Below are 17,616 nucleotides of genomic sequence, written 5' to 3'. Positions count from 1 at the left end.
GCAATTTATTACATAACAGTTAAAAATTTTTATTATTTGCATAATTATTATTGGATCTAGGAAATCATCCAAGTTCATATTTAACTAGAAGCTGCCTTTTGTCTATTTTAATGTAACTAATTTGATTTTTTAAAGGTCTTTTTTTCTGTATACATTTTCTAAATCAATCTTCAATACAAATTCATCTATTTCTTCTTAAATTAGCTATTAGCCCAGATCTATTCAATATTTAGGGAGTAATAAATATATTTATCAATTCTTAATCACTACTCATCTATTTCTTGATCTTATAAATAATTTAAAAGGAAATAATATATTAGTTTTTAAATTTAATCTAAAGGGCTTTAATATTCTCTAAAACAAGTAAATAAAGGATATTTCTATATTTATTTGGTACAAATTTTATATGGAGATTTAAATATAAGATTTTTAATGATCGAAGTCATCTCTCTTGGAGAACCTCCAAAAAAATATCAATAAAAAAGCAAAAAAAAAAATACATAAAAAACACAAAATCAGCACTATAAATGACGGGAAATGTCGTTCTTGAAACATCTATGGTTATTTTAATATTTTTTCTTAAAAAATTAAAGTATTTAGGGCCCAATCACTATAGAACTTTATTATAATCATGCACCAAAGGTATATTATATTGCTTTATAGAAACATATTCATGCTTTAGACATGCAAAAACTTTTATGAATTGGTTTTTTTTTTTTTTAAAACTATATATTTTTCATTTAAATAACATAAATAGTCAAGACGTGGATATTATAATAATATAATAGCAAGCAATCCCTTAATTTTCAGTAAGAGAAACTTAAATAACTATGAATAGTTCCATCGTGTTATTCCTGTTTGAAAAAAAGTCTTTAAATTTATATTTAATAATACTAGGATTTTATTATACAAGGAGGAGATCCGTATGTTATATTAAGTTATTTAAGTAAAATTAATTAGTCAAAGGACAGGAACAGGTAGAGGGGGATCATCAATATACGGGTAATCTTTTAATGAATACATCGATGTATTTTTATTTTATCAGAGATAAATTTGAAGATGAAATACACCCAGATCTTAAACATACGGGTGCAGGAGTAATATCTATGGTTGATTAGATTTATAATTGTCTAAATATATATATTTATTTTTAATTTAGGCAAATTCAGGCCCAGGAACAAATGGATCTCAAGTAAATTTTTTATCAAAATTATCTAAGTTAATAATAAAAGTTTTTCATTACACTCGCAGCAACACCTTGGTTAGATGGAAAACATACCATTTTTGGGCGGGTAAAGCAAGGAATGAAAGTAGTTCAACGAATAGGTCTTGTCAAAACAGTATATAAGACACTTTTATTTCTTTTAACTAATAAATTTGAGGATTCAAATGATAGACCAGAAGAAGATATAAAAATTAGAAGAGCTATAGTTACAGATCTATAATCTAAAATTTTTTAAAAATTCAAAATAAAATTAATTACATTTAATTTCATTTAACACTAATACCTATTTCATTAATAAGAAACGTTTATTTAATCAAAATAAAATCAAATACTAATTCTATAATAAATAGAATAAAAAGTCGTAAAAATAGCAGAAAAGATAAACTATTTTATCAATAAAATATATTTAAAAACCCATCAGGTTTCAAGTATAACATAAAACTATATAGAATTTAAGATACAAATATCTAATATATTAAGCCATAAAATCACCAAATTCTCAAAAACATAAACCACAATTTAATTTTCAAATAAAAACCCACAAACATCTAATTCCATTGATATGATTGCCTTACCCTTTAAAATAAAATACGATTCCACGTCTAAGGATTAATCAATATAAATCAGCCATACAAAAACATCAATAAAATTAAAAATCCAACTCAATCTTCATGAACAAGTTCCAATTTAAAAGCAATTATTCCTATAATAATATTTTTTAAAATCTAATATCCTCAAATTCAAATAAAGTAAATCATTCAACATAAACATTAAAATAATTATCACCCGAAATACACACATAAAGCACTCATCAATGACTATTTATTTAGTATATTAAAAACTCAATAAGTATAATTTATGAAAATTCTTTATTCAATTAATGTAATCCAGCAAACAGTTCTATTATCATTCTTATAAAGGCATGCTACCAAGATCATTGAGAAATCTATAACTTAAATACGAGACGAAACGAAAGCTGAATGTAATGTAGTGGATAAAACTGAAGACTGATATTCTAGCAATTTTGAATTAATATATGACATCTCAATTTTTGCAATATCTGATAAAGAACATGTATCCTTCCCTGATAACTGCAAATCATCTATTTTAAACCCATTATACATTAAAAAAGATAATATCTACAGATATTAAAAATGCAGCAGAATAATAAAAATACCTCCGTTGTATGCAGATGATCTACTTTAAAACAACTTACAGCCTTCAAGTCCAAATTCATCAAAGAAATCCTATTGGTTTCAAAATTACAAGATAAACCAGCCATTTTAAATATTTCAAATTTCTGTTTTTCAGTAAAACATGTATTTGTCGTCCCGGCATGAACCAAACGTTCAAGAAGACGAAAATTCAATTCAATTAAACGCCCTTTTTTGAAATGACCTTTTAAAATTTCAATAAGAGCTAAGCCTATCAAATATAAAGTCAAAAAAAAACAAATTACTACTTATTAAAGAAGAATGCAATAAATCTCTTTGAGAAACAGTATAAAAATCACCCTTATGCCATGGGAACTAACATAATTATAAAAATCATAAAAAAAGGGAAATCAACTTTTGCAAGAATGCTAATAAAGTCTTCAAATGGCCTTTGAGGGCATTTACGACTATATGGACTCTAACAACAATCAATACTATTTTAATTTCAAATATAAAACCCACTCTGTATGTTTTCACATGATTAATTAACGAATTCAACTCTTCTCTAGTTACAATTTCCGCCTTAGGAACAGAAAATTGTCTTATCGACTTTAAATTTTCATCTACGTAAGGATTAACACCCTTCCACTCACCCTTCCACTTTGGAAATATCCGATTCATAAGCTCCTCTTGAGTTGCAATTTCCAAAATAACATTTCTAGATCCCAAAAGTTTACCAGAACGACGTTCTGCCAATCGTTGTGCATCATTTCTTGATGATAACTCTACATAACATTCGCTTTGAGTTTTCGCAGACATCCTTTATGGTATATTAGTCATTTAAAGAAAAAAGAATGCATTACCTATCCATAATAAAATGAATAGACTGAGAATGAACATTATAAGGAGCAATTCTCGCATTTTTCCCAAGAAATTCATGAATAGACTCTATAGAAAGATCCCAAGGAATCTGTAAACATATTAACAAACAATTTAAAAATATATTAAAGTTAAACATTAGAAATTTTTAAACATGTCCAATCTTGAGGAGTAACTAAAGTACTTATATCAGAAAAAGGATTTTCTAATACTAAAGAATCCTTTAAAAGACAATCAACTGTAGAATTTAATGATTCAGAGCTTTTATCAGAAAAAACAGTATGTCTTGACTGTTTCACTTCAAAAGAATTTAAAAGAGAGCTAGCTTTCGGAAAACCAAATTCAGATACTGACTGAAGCTTACTAGACAACAAAGTAGATTCTAAAGAAGACTTCCTGGTAAAATTTGTAATTTCCTAATTAGTTATCAACCATTCTCTAATATTACAAAAGCACAAAAACATGCCTTATGGCATATAAAGCAAATATATAAATTTATGGGGACATTGCTGATCAAGCTAGAAAGACATCTTTGACAAATCCTAATAACGTAAATAAGTATTTCAATGAAAAAAAAGAATCAATCAACTTATGCCCGCACGGTGTCAAAACAAATTCAGCATTATCAGTATTACATTCATTACACGATTTTTTATAAGGAATAGTCATATTAGACATATAAGAACTATTACCGAAAATCGACTTCTCTGCTTTTAAGCTAGATGAAGATTCTTGTGTATATGGAAATGTTTCAAATGATTTAATAGTCGCTTCATTTTTAATATTTAAAGCATCAAGATGTTCTGAAAGATCTTTAGGGCTACACTCTTCTAAAATCCAGCAAGCAGGTTTAACTGATGTAGAAGACTTAAATTGCTTAGTATTTGCTGTTTTAGGAGGTTTAATAATTGGTTGAGAATAAAAGCAAGAATCTGGTGAAAGCACCTCATCACATCCATCCATAAGCTTACAATCATCTGTCTCAGGCACTGGTTTAACTAATATATTCATTGATTTAGGAATATTAGCCGATTGTACCACATAATTAGATTTCGGCTGTAAAACACTTCTAGATATTCCTACATTATCAAATCCTGAAAACCGACTACTCAATGCATCTAAAACATAAGCATTTTCACCTTATCTAATCATTAATAAATATATACCATGTTTATAAAGCTCTGTAAAAACAAAATTTTCTTTATCAATCTCATTTGAACTTTCTAATACCTTATATGCGCGCAAAAAATCACCTGATATCTCTTTTTTTGCATCTGGACATAAAGACGAATCATGGGAATATCCTGAAGGGCCCATTTATATGGTTTTTTTGTCTTTAAAATGCTTATTTCTTGGATAACATTTTCTAGAAAACTCAAGACGTTACGAGGAGTCCTTAAGAACGCGTATCGTGTAGCTTATATTTATGAAATAGTAGATAAAAAAAATATACAAAAGAGAAGAAGTTTTCAAAAGAAAAAATAGAAAATTATTGAATTAAAAGGGTTTTATATTTATAAAATTGAATAAATCAAAATATGAAGATAATCCTAATATATAGAGGGTAAAAACCTAACGAGGGATGGGGTTTAAACAAAGGAAGACAGGGTATAACCCTAATAAAGGAAGAACTAAACTCTGACAAAGACAGGGTACTACCCTACTATACAAAAAGACAAGAAAAAAGATAAATTGAAATGAAAATATCAAAGAGTAATCAACAATGATCATTTAATACATGTAAAAAAAGTAGAGATCCAAATGCCTAGATCAATATAATATTAAAACAAATAGAAATATTTATTGAAATTCAAAATTAAAGACTAATTTATTTAATCTTGGGCATCGAATACTTCTACAAGATCGGGGATATAGTCATCATCTTCATTAGGATCACCTGTTTTAGTTTTATGCAAATTAGTATAATTTCCAGTTAATTTTCTAAGAGATGCTAAAGAATCACGGCCTAACTGATTCAAAATGCCAGGAACAAGATCAGTCAACTCTTTATCTTCAGAGAGACCAGAAATTACAAACATATTTGAAGGAATAGATGCCAAAACTAGGACAAATTAATGATTAATTAATTTTTTAAAAACCTAACCTTTTGGTGCAGAAAAATGAGTTACGATTCCATCCGTTTTAAAAAAATTAGCCTCAGTAACACCACCGACAGGTTGTACATTCAATTTTTTTAAACTTGACTGCAGCTTCTTATCGTCGCCCGAACTCCTATGTACGACTTTTTTTTTACGACGAGGAGTCCCTTTTACATTTTAGAAACACCATCAGATAAAAATATTCCCTAAATATTAACCTTTTCCTCCAATTCTAACATTTGTTTGCAATTTCGACAACTTAGAATTATCCATTATTTTTTTACTCAAACTATTCATTAAAAATAATAATATCAAACAGAAACCACATACTAAAAAAATGAACAGAACCTTTCCCTTGAACAGAAATATTCAATTTATTCTTTAATATTTTATTAGAATCACTTTGTTTTTTATAAGGTCGTCTTCAAAAGCCGCCAATTATCGAAAAATGACTATGTAGGAAAAACCTTCAAAAATAAGGAATGATAAAAATATATAAATTCGTAATCTATTCATATTATTCTACAAAAGACATTCTATATATTTTATAAATATAACCAGAGCAAGAGATATTAACATGAGATTTAGTAAAAAAGACAATTGTTTAATAAAAAATAAAAATAAAAATTAATCCATTAATCATCCCAATCATCATCTTCTGACTCATCATCATCTGTAGAATTATGAAATAATAAAAACAGAATAGAAATACATACCACTTAAAGTAACTTTTCCTTTGCGATGATTTAAAACAGCAACCAAAGCATCCTCTAAATTAATATGTCCTCCAGCGCCATTTGTAGAACGAGATATTCCATTAAAGCAACTTGAAGAAGATCTTGAGGATGAAGCAGGCTCCACCTTAAACCATTAATAAAACGAAGCATTTTTTCATAAAAAATACCTTTCTTAGCATAGAAACACCACCACTTGATCTAATACTAGCTAATAAATTAGAACGATCAACACTTGAAATATATTCAGATGGCAGATCTAAAGTCTGATCTATCGATGCTATATTATGAGAAGAAGTAGCCTTTTCATCAGATGAGTGAGAAACAGAAAAAGCAATACTCTTATTCGAAGAACCCAATGATGCTGATTTAGAGTCTGAAGATACGGAAGTCAGAATTGACAATGGTGGCGGAGGAGGTGGAGGAGGAGGTGGAGGAGGAGGTGGGGGAGGAGCAAAAGCAGAAATTGATAAAGAACCTGATGAACCATCAGAAGTAAAAGTCTTGTTAGGTAATCGAAGCTGAGAAACAGAATTTCTAGATGATGAAGAAAACGCTGGATTATCGGAAGTGATATCTTTATCCTTATTTGAAAATAAAAAGGAAGCATCTGATTTAGAAGCGGGAGTAGACGATACTGTAGGATCTGAGTTCAAATCAGCTGAATTATTTGAGCATGATAGTCCAGAAGAAGATGATGGACATGATTTACGAGTGGAGTTTTCATGAGAAAATGCCTTTTTAGCTTCTGATTCTAGTAAAACATCATTTTCTGTTGAATTAACTAATTCAGGTAAAGCATTTGTGTTAACAATAGAAACGTGTAAAGATTTATGCTGATTAACAACAGAATTTCTCAAAGGTGGAGGACTAGGTGGTGCAGATGTTGATTCTAAAGATCGACTCGTTTCCGACATAAAAACATGAGATTTACGTGGAGGAGGAGGTGGTACTCTTTTTAAAGATAATGGTGATTTCTTATTAATATCAGTTTTAGAAGAGGGAGTTGGTGACGTCGGTGGTGGTGGTAATGGAGGCGGTGGAGGCAAACGAGGTCTCTTAATAGATTCTTGTAAAACAGAGGTATTTGTTTGTGAAGATTCAGGTACTTGTTTAACATTTCCTAATCCTCCATTCCTTACAACATATTCCCGAATAAAATCCTTATTTTCTTCAATTTGTTCATATGAAAATCCAAATTGTCCTAAATCATCAAAAAGTTTCTTCCATGAAGGATCTATATTTTCCGTAGTAAAACCCCTTTCAGAATCCCATCCAATATGACTAACATGTCTTATACATTAATATATTGAACTACAACTACTTTCTTCATACTTAAAATGAGACGGCGCCCCAATTTTTGATTTATCTATATATTTCTTTTTTGTATTCATCTTTAACCCTCCCGCCATAGGCACATTTTTATGAGAACTAACTAAACCCATATCAATCTCTATTTCCAAGAAGAAACCATTAAATTACTACTAAGACGACCATTTACACGACGATAAAAAGCTGAAGCTTCATTTACATCTGCAAATGATAACCCCGCCATACATTTCTAAACCCTTTCTGTCAGAAAAAGACATAACCGCATCCATTCCTATCATCCATACCTCCAATTCAAATGAATGAAAGAATGTCCTATCTTGATGATATTGAAAATTTTCATATAATTCTTGATCCCATATAATACCACGGTTTGAATTCTATTTTTCCTCAATATATTTTTCTCAAAAGTACCCATACATACTGAAATATCTACCATCTTTAAGAACAACGTATTTCCAATCATATCATGTGCAAAAACAATTGCTCCACTGATTCCTGTAAATCTCCATTCATTAGGATTTGGATGTGCAACATAAAGCCGAGCAACCGCTGCTGTAATAATCTTATTTGTAGGCTTAGGAATGCATTTCTTAATTATCTGTTTATCCTCTGATGTTAATGTAGAAACATTTGGCATTTCTAAAGGCCTTTAATACAAATATTTTTTATTGGCAGTTCAAACGAGTAAGAATCAAAATATTTCTATATAATGAACCAAAAGATTATATTCAATGTATTTATTTATATTAGAAAGTGAATAAAAAATCTATAATAAAAAAATATCTTATATAAATTGTATTTTTTCAAAGATTTATTCAAAGAGTAATTGTCATTTTAAGTTAATCTATAAAAAAAGTATAAAAAATGAATAAAAAAAGGCTAAAAATATATGATAATCTATATAACTTTAACTATAATTCAAAGTTCAATATAATAGCCAACATATTACCATGCCTATTTAAGTATATTTCCAAGCCATACAGAAAAATCCTTAAGTTCATGTTCATTTACACTATGTTGCAATCCATCATAAGCCTTCCAATTAACATTTAATTTTAATTGTTCTGCTAAAATTCTGGCACTTTCTTGACCATATTCAAATTTAACAATAGGATCATTCTAAATAAAAAATTCAACTTATTTAATTCATTACTTAAAAATAAACCTTTCCATGGCCCATAAAAATTGGTATATTTAAATTACATTCCGTAAGCATCTTCCACACATTAATCTTAAAAATAACAAATACCCACATACCAAGTGGATCTTTTTCCTTAAAGGCAAATACCCTGAAAATCCAACAATCCCTCCCAATTTTTTTTCACATGTTAATCCAGACTTTAAATATTAATTTCAAAAACCAATCCAAATATATTACCAAAAGCCCAATAACACATCCTTTTATTAAAAATAATCATTTTTAATCCTTTTTTTTCTATATTTTCTCTTACCCTGAGAAAACCCTCCTACAACAATCCGTTCACTTTTTATTCCTAATTTTACCTCTTCCATTACCAATCTTTGTATTTCTTTACAACTTTTTAACATATTCTCTTCATCTTCTTCATCTATCTCATCCAAAGACGTAACATCGTACCAACTTGGCATCTTCATCCCAAAGTTCAACATTACGGGTCTTATAGGTCTATAAAAGATCTATTCCAATGTCTTTTAAATACAAATAACTCAACGCATTAGGAAAAACCCATTTTACATGAGAAAATAACCCAGAAGAACCCAATTTTTCCCCAAGAAATTTCCAACCTTCTCCAGAATCTCCTAAACCATGTGCAAAAATAACAGTAGCTGTATGTTTTGCTCGTGAAGGGATAATAAACGCAGGAAAAGACATTTCTTGATATCGTCAGCTACAAAGCTCGAACGTCACAAAAATTGAAAATCAACAGGTTCTAGAGTTTAAGTAGAAATGTCATCATATTTACAGCAATATCCCTCTTCTCCGACATATTCTATGTCTTCTACAGCTCAGATTGCACCTACAGTTGCTTCATTATGTTATTCATCAGCACCACCGCTGCCCAAAACAATCATTACGAAGAACGATATCTCAACATCCATTGAAGGTAAAAGGTTTTTTAGGGATTTGAAGGGTTGTTATTAAAAGGAAATAGCATATCAAGAGCTTCTTTATGCAGCAAAGATATATAGGAATAGTTTGGTACAATTATCTAAGACAGCGTCATCATTTGGAACGGCATTAGAAAAATGTGCGAGATGCAAAGGGGTAGGAGAAGAAGAGATGTCAGGATTTATGTTAGCAGGAGGTCTTCAGTATCTTATAGCGAATCATCAGCAAATTTTGAGCGAAACATTATATAGAAGGTTTGAAATTCCATTAATGGAGGAGTTGGATACGTTTCGAGCAATTACACAAGAAAGAGATGATACATATCAAAGAATGATGATGGAAAAGAATAAGAAGATTCAGGAGAGGGAAGCAGAACATTTAAGAGTGGGTCGAAAGAAACAACGAGGTAAGAAAAGGAATTATATTGGAAAAAAAATGGAATTATATAGACTTGGCAACGTTTAGACAAGCGTTAGTTGATCTTTCGAAGCTTGCAGATGATTTAGAGCGTTTAAAATCAGAACATTATAATGGAGCGCTAGATACAATTCATGAAACATGGTCAAGAGTTTTAGACCATACAGCATTAATTGTTAGAGCAGAAGTAGATATCTATGAAGGTATAGCAAGAAAAGGATGGAGTGGTGGTGGTCTTGAAGAGATTATGGCACGATGTGAAGACCCATTTAATATAGGACATGGAGAAATATCAACGACTCAAGGTGGGCATGGAGAAATTTTCAGGTATAATGAAATAATTATTCAATAACGAAATCTAAAACTTACTTAAAGTATTCTTCCATCCCATTCTATTTTGACATCACCACAATCTCCTATCTTCAATGAAGGTAAACTCATTGGACAATATAAATCATTAACAAGAACCTTTTCAAATGAGGAAGAATTTGATGATTATAACGATGAAGACTCAAAAAGTATATTTTCATCTGATATTACAAAGTATAAACCAATAATGGATGATGAGACATCTCGTTATGAAGACAAAAATACAGAAATTATCAATTTATCTTCTAGTAATCTACTCGATATCAATCAAAAAATTCAACCAATTGATATCGATATATTAAATAATGAGAATGGATATTACAATTCAAACGGGGATGAGCTCAAAAACGGGTTTTGTACAGAAACTAATGATAATAACCCATCCGATATCCATTCTACCTGAATTTACTAACCACTCTGAAACATTTATATGTTCTTAGCATTTCAATATATAACTTGGATAGGGATTTTTATTTTTTAAGGGCAATACAAAAATAATTCAATTAATTGTAGCATGTGCTCAAATAAATTATTGTTCCTCATTATTAGGGTTCAAACTTAACATTTATTGGATTCATAGCATATAAAAATAAATTTAATGTATGTAACGAAATAAAAATTAACTTTAATATTTCAATCATTTCACTCTAAAACATTTTCTCAACTTCTTTTCAATACAACATATTGCATTTCTTTCATTTAGAACCTGCTCGTTCTAACCCTTGTCGATAACTATCTATATTACTTCCATCCCAAAAATATAAACAAATATTTACAAATAAATCCGCAACAATTGAACACTTCCTTTAAAAATAAACTCTAAAAAACTTTCTCAGAATTCTTTTCGTTACCTGTAATTGCAAGAAAAAGATTTACTGTTGCCAACCTAAAAACCATTTATTTCTTAATATATTACTTTAAACTACTAACAGATAATTTTTTGGCTTAATAACCATACTCCACCGTGTCCATATAGACCCTGTTAATGTCAAAGCTACCTCGTAAATTACACCTTCATATTAATCTTATTTATACCCATATTTTGTGAAACAGAAAGTTTATCCGATGATCGTTTTAAATCCCCAATACCTGCCAAAACCAACCCCCACTTAAAACTACTTAATAATAATCAAAATTCCTAGTATTCTTAATACCTTCATTGTAGGCGCCCCTAGTTATTATTAACATTTTTTCATAAAATCAAAAACTCACAAAAATGAACAGTTTTCAGTCCTGATGGATGGTTCAAAAGATAAATAAACTTATTTCTAGCTGTAGAAACAAAAGAAGCCATTTTTAAGTGAAAATAAGGTTATTTCTATCACAAAAAATCACTTATTTATTCTCTAAATTTTTATGAGATCTGATAAATCACGTGAGCTCAGAATTTTGAGCTACAAACTTATACTTTTTAACCTCATAAAAAGAAGGAAAAAATTAGGCAGCTTAAATGAGGGAAAATGGGTCGATATGTGCTTCCGAAACATATTAAAGAGGTACTTTATGAGGTATATTAAGAGTTATCTAATTTTTTTAAAAAGTTGCGATTTCATTTATGTCAAATAAGTGAAGAAAGTAAAAATACAAGGTGTGTCATTTTTTTTGAAGGGGGAAAAAAAGTAAATATAGTAGATTATTCATTAGAAAAGCATATCCAATATTGAAAAAGAATAATCCATATATTCCAGTTCTAATTCGAGAAGCATTGGGTGTTTCGCCGATGTTATGGGTTCGATATGGTATAATTGTATATTTATGTAATTTTTTAACACAAAAAAGAGTATGGAAAAGAAGAAAATCTTTCATTAGAGGGATTATCAGTGAAGGAATGCAAAGAACGAGTAAATTCGCTTTTGTTTGGTACTTAGAATAGAGAAAACATGAAATATAGAGATAAAAGATTAAAAAGTTTTTAGTATTTAAAAATAGAAACATTAGACTAATAAATAAATATATGTATAATACATTTTTAGAAAAACATTAATAATGATTATATACACAAAAGTAAGGAATTATGGTATAGTGCAATCAAGCATTTCAGCTAATTGCCAATGATTATAAATTTTGTCAGGCATTTTTAAATTGCAGCCAAACTTTTTTAATTCATAAAGTCGGTCTATTGCTCTTATAAATCCTTTTCCTAATTATATTAGACGATAAATATTTAATAATATGAATAGAAGTTACTGGAAGCTCGTTTATACCATATTTTTGCTTCTGCACGATTACTTTTTACACCAATTCCAATTTCAAGATAATAACCAATAACATACTCAGCCTTGGTTAAACCTAAAACACCTCTTTAATAAAATATAAATTGTTATAGATAACTTAAACCTTTTTCCGCCGCCTTTCTAGCCCAAAGATACGCTTCTTTGTCAGATTGCTCCAAAATTCCAGGTGCTCCAGTCAAATACCATCCACTTAAACCTAATTCAGCATCTGGATTTCCTTTTTCTGCAGCAGATAAATAACTAAATGAATTAGTAACAAAAAGTAAAAAATAACAAATAGTTATACTATGTAATGCTTTTTTTTGGATCAATTTCACAACCCAAAATACCATGCTCGTAAGCATATCCCAATCGAACTTGAGATGGAGGGTACATCAATTGTGCAGCTCTCATATATAATTCGAAGGAATATTCTTCATTCCGCATAACAACACCTACAATTTGTTTAAAATGCAGTTAATTTTTTAAATTCAAATACCTCCATTATCCTCTTTTTCATATAAAATTGCCTATCAAAAGTTAAATACTAAAAAAATATGTATAATTCAAAACCAATTCATGAAGAGCATGAGGATTTTCCTCATCAGCTAATTCAGAAGCCTTTTTTAGCCAAAAAATTGCTTTCCTTGGATTTTTAACTTGTTTAAGTAACCCATTTAACAATATTATACCTTAATTGTTAATAAAATGATTTATAAACTAAAAAAATTACCAATTTTGTACATTGCTGTAACATTTCCAAGGGAAGCAGCCCTTTGATAATATTGTACTGCCCTTTCTTGATTCTTCTTAACCCCCATCCCAATTTCTAAACATACAGCAGTTCTATAAATACTCTGAGGATGTTTATATTTAGATGCAGAGTAGTATAACATATATGCTTGCTTATGATCAACAGATAATCCCAAGGTACCATCTCCATAACAACTAGCAAGAAAAAACATAGCCTCAGGATAAGGAGGATCCTATTTATATTAAAAATATTCAGATATATATATCTGGTTTACAGAATTCACTAATTCCCTTACAATAGAATATGCATCTGATAGATACTTTTCCCTATTCTTTTTGATAAATTTTTTATCTTTCAAAGTATCATTAGAAAGTTCAGAAGCAACCTGAATCAATTTTTTGGCATATTTCAATCGAGTCTGGGGATCATCAGCAGAATATACATTATTTTTTAAATGTTTTAAATGAGAAGACGACATTTTTTTATCAGTCTCTTTATTCAACATTTGGCTGGAAATCTTAGATTCTATATAATAATTAAATTTGTAGACAAAATTTAACAATATACCATAACTTGAGTCCTGAAAAGTATCTAAAGATTTTTCCCTAGTTCTTTGAAACATATTAGCATCACTAGATAATGAATACTCTGAAAAAATAGGCAATGTTCCTTGTTTTAATTCTTTAGTATCTAATTAATCAGTATTGAAAAAAAAAGACAAAATACTAACCATCTATAAAATCAAAAGGCTTTCTTTTATCTGAATTATTGTTTCCATATGTCATATAACTTTTATCATTGCTTAAATCATTAATTTCTAACTTTTCTTGAGGTAAAAATAATTTAAATTCATTGCAATTCGCTGAAACCATATTAAAAACTTTAATATCATTGAAACAAAAGATATACCATTAGATGAAACTTCCATATCATTCGTATGAAAAGTCTCTAATTCAGTATCAAAATTTTTAAATGATTTTTTATTAATAGTATCTAATGGCCAATTCATATCATTATTTTCTTCATATAACATAGAATTTTTTGTATTTACAGTATCTGAAAAAGCACTTTTATCATTCCCTGATTTTTTTTTAGACAAAAAACTCTTAGAACGTAAGAATGATTTTTTAGCTAATTTAATTAAGACAGAAAAGAAAAATTCTTATAAACGTACATTTTTCTTTATGTTTTTGAGCATTTTCCTTATCAGATCCATGGTTGCAATTATTTTGTAAACCGTCAAAACTATTTTTACGTTTTTTTTGTTTTTTTTGATAATCAGTTGCCAAATTATCAGTTATCAAGTCACCTTTTTTAGAATTTTTATACATTTCATCAGACTTTTTATCAGTCCTATATTGAAGTTTATCATTATCCATATCGATAAGGTCAATATCATTCGATATATATAAATTATCTGTAACAGAATGAGGTGCCAATTTATTTATATTATTAATGCTTCTAGATAATATTACTCTTGGACTTTCAATACCTTTATCTTCATATTCAGATGAAAACGAATCATCACAAAATAGAGAAATAGAATCATTATTTGTTTCTTGACTCAATAATTTAATACCATGTATAGATCCTTTCATAAAGCCCATGGGAATAGAAAAATTTGTAGAATTTTCCTTATAATGAAAAGGCTTTATTGAGTTCCGAGGACCATACTTATAGGATAAATTATTTTGCCATTTAAATTGAGAACCTATATTTGGCATGCTTGCATTGCGGCTTCTCATAGGGATTCCCCATGGCATATCATTAGGCTCAGCCAAAGGATATCGGTGATGTGATACATCTCTACCACATAGAGTAATTTGTTCTGTATATGAAGGCCTTCTATTCAAATATTCTGCTGAACCAAAATGTCTTGGATTAATATGATAATATGGTAAATGTGCATCTGAAAGCCCCCACAATCGTTTATTGTTTTCACTATATGACCTTTTATTATATACATCCTGAAAATTAACAGAATTTGGATATCTTCCATCCCATTGCAAAGAATCATTAATCGTATTATTTCTATGTAATTTCTTTACAGGATGACCATTTTTTTCTACAAATTCCGGAACTTTGATTTGATAATTATTGTAATATAATTGTGTTTCTCCAAAATATCTATCATTATTCGGCACAGACACCACTTGGACATAATTTGCATAATCTTTTTGAGTCTTTCCATATCTCATACTATACGTCTCATCATTCAAGGTTTTACTTTTACAAAACATTTCGTCTTCACAATATACTCCTTCACGTCCTTCTCCACAATTATTTATAACCATTTTATGAGACAAATTCCCATAACTCTTATGTTTACGAATCCCATCAATATGTTTATCTCGTTTTACTTGATAATCATACATCTATACAGAAAATCTCCATAAAAAATGTTATTCAATTCCCTTAAAAACGAAATACTCACTCAATTTACTCTAACACCTTTCATTTAATCACTTGTTTGTCTCTATTTTGAAAATTTTGGTTTATTTCATAAACATCGACGTCTAGCCACAATTGATCTTGTCTTATCGGCCGATGCTAGGAAAAATGTCAGCTAAGCGATGGATAATAGCAGGGTTTTGTAGTTCAGCTATTATTGGAATAGGATATGCACTTATGACTTATACAACACCAAATGAAAAAGAATTTTATAATGTTTATATATTTTTTTTAAATTTTTTTTAACAGTTATAGAGTCTTTCACCAGCACTAAAATTAATATATGATAAAAATATTGAAAAAAAATATTCAGATGAAATGATTGAATATATAAAGAAGAATAGATATTCAGGAAAGTCTGGTATGTTGAACTATAATAGTATTTTTAATAAGAATATAATAATATAAAGTTTGAAAAAAAATAAACCATAAAAACCCATTAATAAGAAATAAATGTAATAGAGAATAAAATAGAAAGATAATAAATAGAATTGAAATGATTAACCTATATTTGAAAGACGCTTTAAATTATATTCAATGCCATGTGATCGTTTACGAAGATGATGTGCAAGTTCATGTGAATCAGAAGTAGATGAAGGTACCCTAACATGAGAAAGGGTTTGTTTTCGAGAGAAATCGGAATGGTCATTGTGAAAAGAATATTCGTCACTATTAGCTAAAAGATCAAGACTAAAATTTTTAACTTTTTGTAATTCAGTTTCCAAAAATGTACTTCGATTTTGAAGTTCTTCAACTTGTTCAAAAACAGCAACTGTAAAACTTTTAAGCTAAAATCTATATAAACAAAAAAAAGAAAAAAGAATATTATAATATACTTTATTAATTTCATTCTGTATTTCCATATCAATAGAGGAACCAAAAATACCATTAACCGATTGAATAGATCGTGATTTTTTTGGACCAAGCTGATATCTAGATACATTTTAATTCCTTTTAACATTTCAAAAACAAATAAAATAGTACATACGATATAATATTATCAAGATTAAATGTAAACATATCACTAATCCCCATTAATTATACCAAATCTCCCTCAAACCAAAAACTCTCATTACCGAATATCGTCCAACCGTCTCGGTGTCGATTTATAAATACGACCCAAATTTCCTTTACAATGCTTACATGATATTTCTGTAAAATTACTGAAAAAAAACATTTTTAATAAAATACATATATCATCTCATTCTTACCCATGAGGTGTACATTCCTCTACTTCCGATTCTATGATACTATCTTCTGGAACTTCTTACCATCTTTTAACATTTTATTTCTTAAAATCCTTTAAACGTACCAGATAATGTAATTGTATTATTTTCTCTATGTGATATAGACCATGCATATGAATCACCAACTACTGATCTACAATTCACGCATTGAAATACTGTTGGCGATTCCTCTGTTATTTCTGCCATTATCTATTCCTCTTTTCTATTTTTTCCTTCCAATTCATCCAATTATCAGAAAATTTCCATTTAAAAACTTATATAGAGATATATAAGTAAAAAAAGACTATTAAAACTATGTATAGTCAGAATTAGTCATATATTATCACATTTAACCCATTCACCTGCCCTTATAAAGCGTTGATATAATGTGGTATATCCCGAGCTCAACAGTACGTTGTCATAGCAACCTATAAAATTTTTAACCTCACGATAGATTTATAAAAGAAAAAGACAGAGAAAAAGTAAGTAATAAATAGATATAAAAACAGTTTTTCTAGAGGTTTATATAGAGAACAACATCTTTAATATTTTTTAATTTAAAAGTCTTTTTTTTTCAGAAAAAAAAGCGAGAAATTAGGCTAAATATTTAGTCTATTTGTCAAAATTTTTGAATAATAATTTTATAAAATGAGTTAAATATTAGAGAATATAAC

General features: G+C 28.8%; 11 protein-coding genes across 11 annotated transcripts; 4 read left to right on the top strand and 7 right to left on the bottom strand.

The window, feature by feature from the left end:
- Positions 1-527: 527 nt before the first annotated feature.
- PNEG_00468 (peptidyl-prolyl cis-trans isomerase-like 1) lies at positions 528-1,445 on the top strand (the record flags this gene model as incomplete). The annotated part of the gene is made up of 11 exons (XM_007874160.1): positions 528-560; positions 601-642; positions 683-706; positions 758-787; positions 839-856; positions 898-923; positions 967-1,002; positions 1,046-1,109; positions 1,160-1,192; positions 1,233-1,340; positions 1,383-1,445. 11 exons carry the CDS (start codon positions 528-530, stop codon positions 1,443-1,445), a joined length of 477 nt encoding a protein of 158 aa, XP_007872351.1.
- Positions 1,446-2,178: 733 nt separating this feature from the next.
- On the bottom strand, positions 2,179-4,575 carry PNEG_00467 (hypothetical protein; the record flags this gene model as incomplete). Its single annotated transcript, XM_007874158.1, has 10 exons — positions 2,179-2,364; positions 2,403-2,644; positions 2,688-2,754; positions 2,795-2,857; positions 2,902-3,199; positions 3,243-3,349; positions 3,396-3,674; positions 3,725-3,800; positions 3,848-4,376; positions 4,425-4,575. The coding sequence occupies 10 exons, from the start codon at positions 4,573-4,575 to the stop codon at positions 2,179-2,181; spliced, it is 1,998 nt and encodes a 665-aa protein (XP_007872349.1).
- Positions 4,576-5,090: 515 nt separating this feature from the next.
- Positions 5,091-5,768, bottom strand: PNEG_00466 (hypothetical protein; the record flags this gene model as incomplete). The annotated part of the gene is made up of 4 exons (XM_007874157.1): positions 5,688-5,768; positions 5,576-5,646; positions 5,363-5,524; positions 5,091-5,320 (listed from the first exon to the last, which is right to left on the bottom strand). The coding sequence occupies exons 2-4, from the start codon at positions 5,628-5,630 to the stop codon at positions 5,091-5,093; spliced, it is 447 nt and encodes a 148-aa protein (XP_007872348.1). The 5' UTR covers positions 5,631-5,646; positions 5,688-5,768.
- A 146-nt stretch (positions 5,769-5,914) lies between these two features.
- On the bottom strand, positions 5,915-8,082 carry PNEG_00465 (hypothetical protein). The gene is made up of 7 exons (XM_007874156.1): positions 7,845-8,082; positions 7,708-7,800; positions 7,574-7,652; positions 7,427-7,526; positions 6,262-7,384; positions 6,074-6,218; positions 5,915-6,030 (listed from the first exon to the last, which is right to left on the bottom strand). Exons 1-7 carry the CDS (start codon positions 8,058-8,060, stop codon positions 5,993-5,995), a joined length of 1,794 nt encoding a protein of 597 aa, XP_007872347.1. The 5' UTR covers positions 8,061-8,082; the 3' UTR covers positions 5,915-5,992.
- A 295-nt stretch (positions 8,083-8,377) lies between these two features.
- On the bottom strand, positions 8,378-9,291 carry PNEG_00464 (hypothetical protein; the record flags this gene model as incomplete). The annotated part of the gene is made up of 6 exons (XM_007874155.1): positions 9,115-9,291; positions 8,875-9,068; positions 8,802-8,821; positions 8,681-8,761; positions 8,589-8,639; positions 8,378-8,542 (listed from the first exon to the last, which is right to left on the bottom strand). Exons 1-6 carry the CDS (start codon positions 9,273-9,275, stop codon positions 8,378-8,380), a joined length of 672 nt encoding a protein of 223 aa, XP_007872346.1. The 5' UTR covers positions 9,276-9,291.
- A 9-nt stretch (positions 9,292-9,300) lies between these two features.
- Positions 9,301-10,786, top strand: PNEG_00463 (hypothetical protein). Its single transcript, XM_007874154.1, has 4 exons — positions 9,301-9,507; positions 9,556-9,918; positions 9,962-10,256; positions 10,305-10,786. The coding sequence occupies exons 1-4, from the start codon at positions 9,351-9,353 to the stop codon at positions 10,699-10,701; spliced, it is 1,212 nt and encodes a 403-aa protein (XP_007872345.1). The 5' UTR covers positions 9,301-9,350; the 3' UTR covers positions 10,702-10,786.
- A 207-nt stretch (positions 10,787-10,993) lies between these two features.
- On the bottom strand, positions 10,994-11,592 carry PNEG_00462 (hypothetical protein; the record flags this gene model as incomplete). The annotated part of the gene is made up of 7 exons (XM_007874153.1): positions 10,994-11,030; positions 11,075-11,102; positions 11,150-11,184; positions 11,229-11,292; positions 11,334-11,406; positions 11,453-11,469; positions 11,511-11,592. 7 exons carry the CDS (start codon positions 11,590-11,592, stop codon positions 10,994-10,996), a joined length of 336 nt encoding a protein of 111 aa, XP_007872344.1.
- A 166-nt stretch (positions 11,593-11,758) lies between these two features.
- Positions 11,759-12,166, top strand: PNEG_00461 (hypothetical protein; the record flags this gene model as incomplete). Its single annotated transcript, XM_007874152.1, has 4 exons — positions 11,759-11,794; positions 11,840-11,886; positions 11,931-12,037; positions 12,078-12,166. 4 exons carry the CDS (start codon positions 11,759-11,761, stop codon positions 12,164-12,166), a joined length of 279 nt encoding a protein of 92 aa, XP_007872343.1.
- Positions 12,167-12,310: 144 nt separating this feature from the next.
- On the bottom strand, positions 12,311-15,640 carry PNEG_00460 (hypothetical protein; the record flags this gene model as incomplete). The annotated part of the gene is made up of 12 exons (XM_007874151.2): positions 12,311-12,438; positions 12,486-12,587; positions 12,636-12,772; positions 12,819-12,966; positions 13,011-13,041; positions 13,085-13,203; positions 13,245-13,497; positions 13,540-13,790; positions 13,833-13,955; positions 13,996-14,127; positions 14,175-14,396; positions 14,440-15,640. The coding sequence occupies 12 exons, from the start codon at positions 15,638-15,640 to the stop codon at positions 12,311-12,313; spliced, it is 2,847 nt and encodes a 948-aa protein (XP_007872342.1).
- A 184-nt stretch (positions 15,641-15,824) lies between these two features.
- PNEG_00459 (hypothetical protein) lies at positions 15,825-16,131 on the top strand (the record flags this gene model as incomplete). The annotated part of the gene is made up of 3 exons (XM_007874150.1): positions 15,825-15,932; positions 15,972-16,077; positions 16,127-16,131. The coding sequence occupies 3 exons, from the start codon at positions 15,825-15,827 to the stop codon at positions 16,129-16,131; spliced, it is 219 nt and encodes a 72-aa protein (XP_007872341.1).
- Positions 16,132-16,216: 85 nt separating this feature from the next.
- Positions 16,217-17,149, bottom strand: PNEG_00458 (hypothetical protein; the record flags this gene model as incomplete). Its single annotated transcript, XM_007874149.1, has 6 exons — positions 16,217-16,504; positions 16,553-16,649; positions 16,705-16,740; positions 16,793-16,879; positions 16,928-16,982; positions 17,029-17,149. 6 exons carry the CDS (start codon positions 17,147-17,149, stop codon positions 16,217-16,219), a joined length of 684 nt encoding a protein of 227 aa, XP_007872340.1.
- Positions 17,150-17,616: the final 467 nt, after the last annotated feature.

The sequence above is a fragment of the Pneumocystis murina genome (genome assembly GCF_000349005.2).
Source record: "Pneumocystis murina B123 chromosome Unknown supercont1.1, whole genome shotgun sequence".
Taxonomy (NCBI): domain Eukaryota; kingdom Fungi; phylum Ascomycota; class Pneumocystomycetes; order Pneumocystales; family Pneumocystaceae; genus Pneumocystis; species Pneumocystis murina.
Note: the sequence above shows the minus strand (reverse complement) of the source record. Positions and strands in the feature narration are given on the sequence as shown.

Bases quoted from the DNA above. Each gene is read 5' to 3' on its own strand.
- PNEG_00465 (XM_007874156.1), bottom strand. From the start codon at position 8,060: ATGCCAAATGTTTCTACATTAACATCAGAGGATAAACAGATAATTAAG. The intron at 7,527-7,573 runs GTAATTTAATGG...ATATGGGTTTAG, and splicing joins TGTAAATGGTCGTCTTAGTA to TTAGTTCTCATAAAAATGTG. The intron at 7,385-7,426 runs GTATGAAGAAAG...TTAATGTATAAG, and splicing joins GGGGCGCCGTCTCATTTTAA to ACATGTTAGTCATATTGGAT.
- PNEG_00463 (XM_007874154.1), top strand. From the start codon at position 9,351: ATGTCATCATATTTACAGCAATATCCCTCTTCTCCGACATATTCTATG. The intron at 9,508-9,555 runs GTAAAAGGTTTT...AAAAGGAAATAG, and splicing joins TATCTCAACATCCATTGAAG to CATATCAAGAGCTTCTTTAT. The intron at 10,257-10,304 runs GTATAATGAAAT...ACTTACTTAAAG, and splicing joins GGGCATGGAGAAATTTTCAG to TATTCTTCCATCCCATTCTA.